The 10,507-nt window shown below is 41.6% G+C and overlaps 1 protein-coding gene across 1 annotated transcript; it reads right to left on the bottom strand.

Moving 5' to 3' along the window:
- Positions 1–391: 391 nt before the first annotated feature.
- LOC132281318 (monogalactosyldiacylglycerol synthase, chloroplastic-like) lies at positions 392–1,157 on the bottom strand. Its single transcript, XM_059783033.1, has 3 exons — positions 1,030–1,157; positions 676–925; positions 392–568 (listed from the first exon to the last, which is right to left on the bottom strand). Exons 1-3 carry the CDS (start codon positions 1,155–1,157, stop codon positions 392–394), a joined length of 555 nt encoding a protein of 184 aa, XP_059639016.1.
- Positions 1,158–10,507: the final 9,350 nt, after the last annotated feature.

The following is a 10,507-nucleotide window of genomic DNA, read 5'->3' as shown; positions in this document are numbered from 1 at the left end:
GAGCTTGGTGGTGATTCCAATGCACCCCAAGACCTTTCTTCATATCTCTTAAATCCCTATCTCAATTTAGTTTTATTTTAATTGCATTTTTATTAAGTGAAGTAGTTTAATCATCTCATCAAATCTTTTTGCAATCTTATGATACATTAGAGTCAAAGTTAAATTCTAACACGTATAATCCCTGCGGACGATCCCTACTCGCTATACTTCATTAGTTGTAGTAGTGGTTTATATAAATGTAAATTTGACTAGAAAGGCTTCCGAAACCACATTCATATTTTGACCTTGCGAAGAGACCTCTCCCATTAAAAAGTCCATTTTCTAAACACTTGGAAATAGGCTCGTCATGTAACATTAAACGAGTGATGTAACTAAAGATGAGAGAATTATCTCACCGAGCTATAAATGTCGATGTTGCGGCATAATTGGATTGATGCACCAGACACGGAGTAGAAGCATAATATGTCATTTTCCATAAAGACCCATGTTTCACCAAGACGTTATAACTTCTTGGCAATTGATTAAACGACCAAGGAGTGTGGTTTGTCCACAAATCAGTAACAAACACCTGCAACACACACACTTTAAAAGCACAGAACAAAAATCAACATTTATAGACAGACACCCACTTATTCTTTTTTCAAAATTAATTGTAACTAATCCATCAAAATTAACCTGATACTCATCACCAAATTCTTCGTTAAATGCGGCTTTAATGGCTTCTACAGAAGCCCGGTGACCACCACCAGTGTCACTCATCAAAATAAGCACCTTTTTCAGACTCTTGGACCCCACTCCATTCAAGGGCAATCCACAATCCTCCAAAACACCACAGCCATCTTCGCCCAATCCATTATTATTCCCAGAACCGACTTTGACAGAGGCGAACCCAAGTCGGATTTTCTCACAATGAAACTTAATGGCACTATTGAAATCAATAAAGAATTTCCAAATTCTCGAAGCACTTCGACTATTCAAGCTAAATGAACTAACAAACTTCGACTTGTTTCACTAGCCCAACCCCCAAACCCATCGAAGTATAAGTAATTGGCCAATACAGAAGCGCACCCATCTGAATTCAAATTGTTAAACCTAGAATCTGCAAAGCAACGCAACTTGGATACAAAAGTAGGTGCATTACTGAATTCTTGAGTCATACTTGAAGGTTGCATAATTGCTTATGCATTGTAGAGGCAACAAGAACATAAACAGTCAATCCATGAAGGGCCTTTATCATGTAAATAAAAATGGGTCTCCTCTGTATTGGCTAAAGAAGACGAAAGAGTAGTACTTGATCGGTTGGTCAATTAAACATCAACCTTCGCAATAGCACGAATCATTGTAAAATAGGGCTATTGGTCGGGTAAGTCGAACCACTGGGACTGCGCTAGTCTATGGCAACCTAAGAGTCTAGAATTGTTCTTAGAATGATAAGGGGTAATAAGGGTTTGTTTGATTGGTTTGTCACTAAGCTAGTAATTGAAGTGCATAAAACAATAAATTGCAAGAATTCAAGGGAGTGAAGTACAAGTAAAGAAGGCTAGGGAAATGAATCCACCTCCATCCCTATACACATGCTAGGTTAAGATTAATTTAAGGGAAAAACAACATATATGATAGTCATGATACATAACAATACTAGGTTGCTATAATATCCTCAAGAAGTTCATTTAAATAGGAAGGCAAGAATAAACCATCAAAGGTTCACATGATCAACTACCTAAACTAAAATGTAGCTTAGAACATGCTTACTAAGTCAAGGATTATCAAGCCCTAATTTAAATGGTGAATGCACATAAAGCAAAGAATCAAGTATAGACCATCAAAGGGAAACCCTAAGCCATGAACTATCTAGGTTCTCCAACTCCATGCCATTGAAACCATTCCATGATCTAACTTCCATTGTCACCATGGAAGTGCAAGCAATATGATTACGAAAAGTAACCATCCAAGACAAGATGAATAACTCACAATAATCATTTATAAATATTCAACATTCATTACAACAAAAATGAGTCTCTTGACCATGGAAAGACTATCAAAAATACATTGTAATCCCCAAAAATAAACTATACTAACACATGCTTACAAGGGAGGGGTTTTATCACCTCCCTAGAAGAAGAGTTAGTTACCCATTGGAGCCTTAGAATGAAGAAGAAGCTTGAACTCCATCTCCAATTTTCGAGCTCCCCTTTGTTAGCTTCAAGAACACCTTCCTTTCTTGCTCTCTTCTCTCTCCTCTATCTTGCTAGAATATCCCCCCCCCCCCCCAATGTGTGGCCTTTGGTAGCCTTTTATTCTCCAACAACACCCTCTCTCTCTCCTCCAAGGAACACCTCCAACCACTTCATAAAGAAGGAAGATGGCATTGAGGAAACCAATGTGCAAGTGGCTGAAATTGAGCCATTTCCGAGTGCAATCTGCCTGATTTTCGAGCACTCGCAAAATGATCTCGAGCACTCTAACTTAGTGCAATGTGCAACATGCTCCTCTTGCTCAGCGCTGACCTATTTTGGTAAAACTGCTATAACTTTGTGCCCCGAACTCCGAATGATGATCTGTTTGAAGATTTGGAGGGCTGATTCAGAGCTCTAAATCTTTCATGTTATGAGGGAAGTCCAGTTCTTGAGTTTGCTAGGTCGAAAATGGTGACAAAAGTCAGGATCACTGCTGCCAGAAATTCAGAAATGGCATCCTTTTTGTTCAAAATTCCACAAGGCATCATTTTTGCTTCCTTTTTGCACTTTAACCTGAAAATGCATAAAAACATGCAAATGGAGTTAATCTACATAAAATAATCAATTAATGGACTTTGTTAATGTACTTTAGGGCGCTTGAATATACAATATTCGGCGCTTATCACACCCCCAAACTTACATTTTGCTAGTCCCTTAGCAAAACTACAATGAAAAACATAATGAAAAGACAACCATGGGCATGCTACTACAAAAATATCATCCATGGTAAAATAAGATAGATACATAGCTCAAATACAACTTGAAACAGACAAAAACTGGAGATGGGGTCATTGGGAAAACTACCTTGCATATATGAAGTATTGATACAAAAAATGGGAAAAACCATTTCAACATGCATGCATCAACATCATAGTCCATATAAATAATTCAATTGTCATCTCTTAAATGGAAATAACTCAAACTCCAGTGAAAGTGAATTGGATTCTCAACATGCGGCTTTTACTTTCTTTTCCAATTCCAAAGCACAAGTTTTCAAATCATTGAATTCCCCTTTAAATGAGGTCCCTAAGGCATGATTTTATTTATAAGACAACCTTTGTTGCTTGTTAACAATTTATTTCAACTCATAAGCGAAACATAGAATGGTTGTGCAATGCTAAAGTCCCTTAAGCTTTCTAACCAACCTATGTAGTGATCGGTTGGTCAATTAACATCAACCTTCGCAATAGCACGAATCATTGTAAAATAGGGCTATTGGTCGGGTAAGTCGAACCACAGGGACTGCGCTAGTCTAATACAACCTAAATGTCTAGAATCATTCTTAGAATGATGAAGGGTGTATAGAGGTTTTGTTGGATGTCACTTAAGCTAGGAAATTAAAAATGCATAAAACAATAAATTACAAGAATTCAAGGGAGTGAAGTACAAGTAAAGAAGGCTAGGGAAATGAATCCACCTCCATCCCTATACACATGCTAGGTTAAGATTAATTTAAGGGGAAAACAACATATATGAAAGTCATGATACATAACAATACTAGGTTGCTATAATATCCTTAAGAAGTTCATTTAATTAGAAAGGCAAGAATAAACCATCAAAGGTTCACATGATCAACTACCTAAACTAAAATGTAGCTTAGAACATGCTTACTAAGCCAAGGATTATCAAGCCCTAATTTAAATGGTGAATGCACATAAAGCTAAGAATCAAGTATAGCCCATCAAAGGGGAAACCCTAAGCCATGAACTATCTAGGTTCTCCAACTCCATGCCATTAAAACCATTCCATGATCTAACTTCCATTGTCACCATGGAAGTGCAAGCAATATGATTAAGAAAAGCAACCATCCAAGACAAGATGAATAACTCACAATAATCATTTAAAACATTCAACATTCATTACAACAAAAATGAGGCTCTTGACCATGGAAAGACTATCAAAAATACATTGTAATCCCCAAAAATAAACTATACTAACACATGCTTACAAGGGAGGGGTTTCATCACCTCCCTAGATGAGGTTTAGTTGCCCATTGGTGAGCTAGAAGAAGGAAGAAGCATCATCCTCATCTCCATTTTCGAGCTCCTACTGTAACACTCAAGAACACCCTTCTCCTTGCTCTCTTCTCTCTCCTCTATCTTGCTAAAGATGAAGCTCCTTTCATATGTGGCCTTTGGGTAGCCTTTTATGCTCCAACAATACCCTCTCTCCTCCAAGGAACACCTCCAACCACTTCATAAAGAAGGAAGATGGCATTGAGAAAACCAATGTGCAAGTGGGCTGAAATGAGCCATTTCCGAAGGGCATTCTGCCTGATTTTCGAGCGCACGCTTGGTGATCTCGAGCACTCTAACTTAGTGCAATGTGCAACATGCTCCTCTTGCTCAGCGCTGACCTATTTTGGGAAAACTGCTATAACTTTGTGCCCCGAACTCCGAATGACGATCTGTTTGAAGATTTGGAGAGCTGATTCAGTGCTTTAAAAACTTCATGTTTTGATGAAGACCCAATTCTCAAGTCTGGTTGGTCGAAAATGGGGAGAAAGGCAGTACATCAGTGCTGCTAGGCAGTTCTGCGCACCTCTGTTGTGAAGATCATAACTCTCTGCTCCGAACTCCGAATGATGAACCACTTGAAGATTTGGAAATCTGATTCGGAGCTCTAAATCTTTCATGTTATGAGGGAAGTCCAGTTCTCGAGTTTGGAAGGTCAAAATGGCAAGCAAAGTCCAGGCTCTACTGCTGCCAGAATTCAGCATTGGCACCTTTTGCTGCTCAAAATTCCACAAGGCCTTATTCTTGTTCCATTTTGGCCAATGAACCTGAAAATGCATAAAAACATGCAAATGGAGTTAATATACATAAAATAATTAATAACTGGACTTTGTTAATGTAATTTAGGGCGCTTGAATATACAATATTCGGCGCTTATCACACCCCCAAACTTACATTTTGCTAGTCCCTTAGCAAAACTACAATGAAAAACATAAAGAAAAGACAACCATGGGCATGCTACTACAAAAATATCATCCATGGTAAAATGAGATAGAAACATAGCTCAAATACAACTTGAAACAGACAAAAACTGGAGATGGGGTCATTGGGAAAACTACCTTGCATATATGAAGCATTGATACAAAAAATGGGAAAAACCATTTCAACATGCATGCATCAACATCATAGTCCATATAAATAATTCAATTGTCATCTCTTAAATGGAAATAACTCAAACTCCAGTGAAAGTGAATTGGATTCTCACATGCGGCTTTTACTTTCTTGTCCAATTCCAAGGCACAAGTTTTCAAATCAATGAATTCCCTTTTACATGAAGTCCCTAAGGCATGATTTTATTTTCAAGACAACTTTTGTTGCTTGTTAACAATTTATTTCAACACATAAGCGAAACATAGAATGGTTGTGCAATGCTGAAGTCCATTAAGCTTTCTAACCAACTTATGTAGCAAGCGTTAGGCCAACAACTCCCAAACCAGATGGCTTTAGGGTGCTAAGTGTAGAGACACTCCATAGGGCTTAATAGCTCAAGTTGGAAAGGCTACGAACTCCAACGAACCATGTTTATTACTAGTTAAATTTTTTTTGAATGACCGTGCAATGTTTAAGTCCCTTAAGCTTTCTAACTAACCCTTGTAACAAGCGTTAGGCCAACAACTCCCAAACCAGATGGCTTTAGGGTGCTAAGTGTAGAGACACTCCTAGGGCTTAATAGCTCGAGTTGGAAAGGCTACGAACGTCAACTGGTCATTTTTTTCTTTCTTTCTCAAATTTTTTTTTTTTTTTTTTTTTTTTTTTTTTTTTTTTTTTGAATTCATGCCAAAAGTATTCATCCATTAGGTTCATCAAATCAGATTAACTAGGGCAAGGTAAAGGTCAATCAAGTTGCATGCCTCACAGTTAAGTTTCCAATGTGCATCTGTGCATTGTGAAGCTTATAAGAGTGTAAATCCAGCAAGAATCTAATTGAAACATTTATACAGACTAGTTTGAATCTATATGATCCTTTCAACTCAAATTTTTCTTTATTTTCAAAAATTTCAATTGCTTCTATACACAAGGTATTAGACATATGTTTCATCTCCGACAAGTGTCAAGTTATACTATCATTGCTTAGCAAAAATTATGGAACCAAAAATATGCCAAGAATGCTTTGATGCACCCCCAAACTTAAACGACACAGTGTCCTCAATGTGGGACATGGATGCAAGTTAGAGACAAAAATGACAAAGAGCATAAAAGGAACAACAATACCCAGGGGGAGGGAATGGCATTTTGAGACAAAAACCCCCAAACTTGAACTGGACTGCGCAACCTGGAAAGCAACATGAAGAACCAAAAGAAACAACCACAAACAGCATTAATAGCACAAGCATAAAGACAGAAAACGAATGTATCGAAAGTTAACAGAACATAAAGAATTTGCATTGCAAAAAGAGTGTACATGATGACAAAAAGAACTGTACAGGGATCATATCGACCAGAGCAACCTATACATAGCAAATTCTTACAGTTGAAAAGGAAAACAAAATATACAAGAGAAATAGTTACAGATGAAACAAAAAGAGAAGGTCCACACTCGCAACAAGCTACTGGCCAGAAGGTAAACGGGCGACGATGGAATGGAGGAGAGAGTGAGTCTTACGCCGTTCAGCGGAAGCCAAACGACGGTCCTCAGCAGCGACACGGTGGTCTTCAGCAGCAAGACGACGATCTTCTTCAGCACGTGAAGAAGACTCACACAGAGCCTGAGTGCACGCGGTCAAAGAATGCTCAAAACGATCTAGTCGCTCATGAATACCGGCAATGGAAGCCCGGATGAAAACCTGGTCCTGGTGAGAGTCGACCGAAGGTTCGACCCTCGCAGTGGCTGCGGCGGTGGAAATTGCCTCGGAAGGAGGAGGAGGTGGAGCGTGGATGAACAGGGGGGCAGGAGGCGGAGGGGCACTAGAATGGCTCAGAACATTGATCCACCGGCGCTGGGTAAAAATTTTAATTTTGTCGCCTTTTGGTTCATGGGGAGGAACAACGAAACCCTTGTGCTGAAGGAGCCGAGTGATGAAAAACGGCAAAGGCAATTTCCGATTTTCAACTCGCGGAGCCCGTGCATTATGAGCATCATGCCAAAACTTCATAAAGGTGGACCAAATGAGCTCTGGGATGGAGAACCATTGGCCTTGGTCCATGGCATATAAGGCTTGCAGAAAGAGGCCCCGACGCTCGGTGCTATGCACCAAAGGGCAAACATTGTGCTTGAAGACAGTGTCAATGAACCATAGGCGTTCCGGAAGATTGGTTTTGCGGATAAAAGACCGGGGCCGAGAAGGATCGTCAATAGTGCAAATGGCAGCGGCAATCTGCGCCACAGTTAATGTATCCGGCTCCTCATATAAAGGGAGATTCTCACGATTGACAATGTCATCAGGGCACTCAATGGGGCAACCAGAAACCTGAATGATGTCGGTCATAGTGAAAGCATAGGCGGTGCCATCAATGGATGTAGTGAGAGAAATGGGTGGCTCTTCAGGGCATTGGAGATTCTAGTAGAAGAGGCGCACTACACGGGGGTAGGCAACCCTGGCGAGGGGTGCGCAAATGTGTTGCAGACGCCGGTTAGTCAATTCGGCTACAGCCCACGAAGTTGTGGGTAGAATGTCAAAGGCATCCGTGAGCGGAAATGAGAGTTCGTAGTTGAGTTGTTTGCGATCCCAAGGATCACGTGGTCGCTCACGAGTGACAGCACGGGCACCTGAAGAGGGTCGAGGAGGGCGAGAAGGACCGGCACGAGACATTTAGAGAGGTGGACTTGGTTGAGGAATTTCAGCGAACACCTGGCGGGCACCACAAAAAGGAGAAGATGAAAGTGAGTGGGATGGAGGAGCAAACCCAAAAAATTTGGCAAGATAACAAGCTCTAGCATAGAGCAACATCAACAACAAGCAACCCAAGCATCAACAAAATCACCGACATGCAATCCCATCCTCCTTATGATGAAATAAAGACAAGGAAAGGAGAAAAATAGGAAACTCACATACCTTGGGACAGAATATGAAATGGGAACTGCAGAGATGTAGGGGTGGTGGCAATGTGGGTGGGCTGGGGGTGGATGAGAGTTGGATTGGGTGTTTTGGGTAGAGAGAGAAAGTGGTTGCATGCATGTGGTGCATGGATGGGTTGGTTGGTTGGTTTGGGGAAGGTGAGGAGCCGAGAGAGAGGTGGTGGGATGGGGTGAGGGTGTGGTAGTTTTGTGGGGTGAGAGGGAGATGGAGTGGGGAGGTTGGTTGGTTGGTTTGGGGAAGGTGAGGAGCCGAGAGAGAGAGAGGTGGAGTGAGGTGGAAGAGGGGTTGGTGGTGTAAAAGAAAGAGAGGGAGGGAGCTGCGAGGGAGAGAAGGGGTTTTAAAAGAGAGAAGAGAGCTTGGTTCGAGCACTCGAAGGCCCACTTCGAGTGCTCGAAATTTGGGCAGAGAGTTGGGTTTGGCATAGGGTGTGGGTATGAGGAGTTCGAGCACTCGAAGCTTGGTCTTCGAGTGCTCGAAAGTTGAGCAGTGGGTTGCAGGGAAGGGTGAGGGTTGATGGAGGTGGAGGGGTGGTGAGGTTGGTTGTGCGGGTTGGTAGGAGGGTGGTGAGCTGGGTGGTGAGGGAGGTGGGTTTGGCATGCATGCATGGGCGTGCATGCATGCAAGCAGGGTGGGGATGGTGTTGCATGGAAGTTGGTTATGGTTGGTGTATGAAAGAGAGAGAAACTGAGAGTTGGGGTTGCATGGTTTGGGTTGGGTGGTTTGTTGTTGAGGTTGCCGAGAGATAGGAAGGTTGGATTGAGAGGTGTGGCATGCATGCATGGGCGTGCATGCATGCATGCAGGGTGGTTGGGAAGGATGTGGTGGGTTGGTGAGTGAGTGTGGGTTTGCATGCATGCATGGGCGTGCATGCATGCAGGCAGGAGGGTTGATAGGAGGGGTGATGAGAAGTTTGGAGGTTTGGCATGCATGCATGGGCGTGCATGCATGCATGCAGGGTGGTGATGGTGTGAGGCCGAGAGGGTGGATGGTGTTAGAGAGGGTTGGTGCATGGAGTGGATTGGGTTTGCTGAGGGGTGAGAGAGAGAGATGGAGTGGTGAGGGTCTTCGAGCACTCGCAAGGGGGAGGGCGAGTGCTCTGCATGGAGACAGCAGGCTCGGGTGGGTTGTATGGGGAGTTCGAGCACTCGGAAGAGGAAGCTCGAGGGCTCGAAATGAGAGCAGTGAGTTGGCCAAGCAAATGGTGAAGCTTCGAGCACTCGAAGCTTGGGCTACGAGTGCTCGATTCTGAGGCAGTAGCATGCAGCTGCGGAAGTTGGGCTAAAAAGCTTAGAGCACTCCAACTGGGAGCTAGAATGCTCTAAATGAAGGCAGCAGGCTCGTGATTTTTGGTGCTTGAACCTTGAATGGAGCTTGAATGCTGTTGCATGGCCATGCATGAGCTTGCATGGATGGTTCAAGGAAAGAGATTAGTAAAATATGGAAGCATAAAGAAGTTGAGCAGTGGGCTTGGATAGGAAGGAATGCATGCATCAGAGAAATGCATGCAACAATGCATGAAATATAGAAATGCATGCAAGCAAGGAACTTTGCGGAGCCGGATAAAATTTTTGAGAAGCATGAAATTCCTATGCATGCAATGTTGATGGATTCAAGCCAATGTATGGGAAGAATTAAAACGGTGCAACATCCTCGCAGTCAAACGGTGCAACAATCTCACTCCCCTTTTTTTTTTTTTTTTTTTTTTTTTTTTTTTTTTTTTTTTTGCAACATCACCCAAAGCATGGGTGGATGTAAGAGAATTTTCAAACCTTGGCAACATCACCAAATGCATGAATGAAATTTCTGGAGAAAAATTTTTTAAAACTTGCAAATTCATTCCATTCCAATGCATGGGAAATTTTGAAGGTTTTGTTTTGAAACCTTACAATTTGTCAATTGTTTAAACATCTCAAATGCATGAAGAATTTTGAGAGAAAAAATTCAAACTTTTTAGTAAAAATGAGAACATATGCACATGAGTCGCATTTGAAAAATCTAATGAAATTGCTAGAAAGCGATGGGGAATTCCGGGAATGAAAATGAGAGTTGAGAAGGTCTAAGAAAAATCAAATTTTGGGCTTTTCTAAACCGTTTCCCAGAAAAAAAAAAAAAAATTTGTAAGGCACGAGCAATTTCAAAGAGAAGGAAGCTTGGACCATCGAAAGAATTTATTCCCTTGCTTTGCTAAATTTAATGTCGATAGCTAGACCAAGCTAGAGCAGGCACTACTCCTCATAAA

The sequence above is a fragment of the Cornus florida genome, unplaced genomic scaffold (genome assembly GCF_030987335.1).
Source record: "Cornus florida cultivar Cherokee Brave unplaced genomic scaffold, ASM3098733v1 CherokeeBrave_3.0.0_Hap2_Chr11, whole genome shotgun sequence".
Lineage (NCBI taxonomy): Eukaryota > Viridiplantae > Streptophyta > Magnoliopsida > Cornales > Cornaceae > Cornus > Cornus florida.
The sequence above is the reverse complement of the archived record's forward strand: the minus strand, read 5'-3'. Positions and strand labels throughout refer to the sequence as shown.

Excerpts from the sequence above, each read along its gene's own strand:
- LOC132281318 (XM_059783033.1), bottom strand. The coding sequence starts at position 1,157 with ATGACTCAAGAATTCAGTAATGCACCTACTTTTGTATCCAAGTTGCGT. Across the intron at positions 926-1,029 it reads AATTACTTATACTTCGATGG|TGCCATTAAGTTTCATTGTG; the intron begins GTTTGGGGGTTG and ends TGATTTCAATAG. Across the intron at positions 569-675 it reads AATTTGGTGATGAGTATCAG|GTGTTTGTTACTGATTTGTG; the intron begins GTTAATTTTGAT and ends TGTGTGTTGCAG.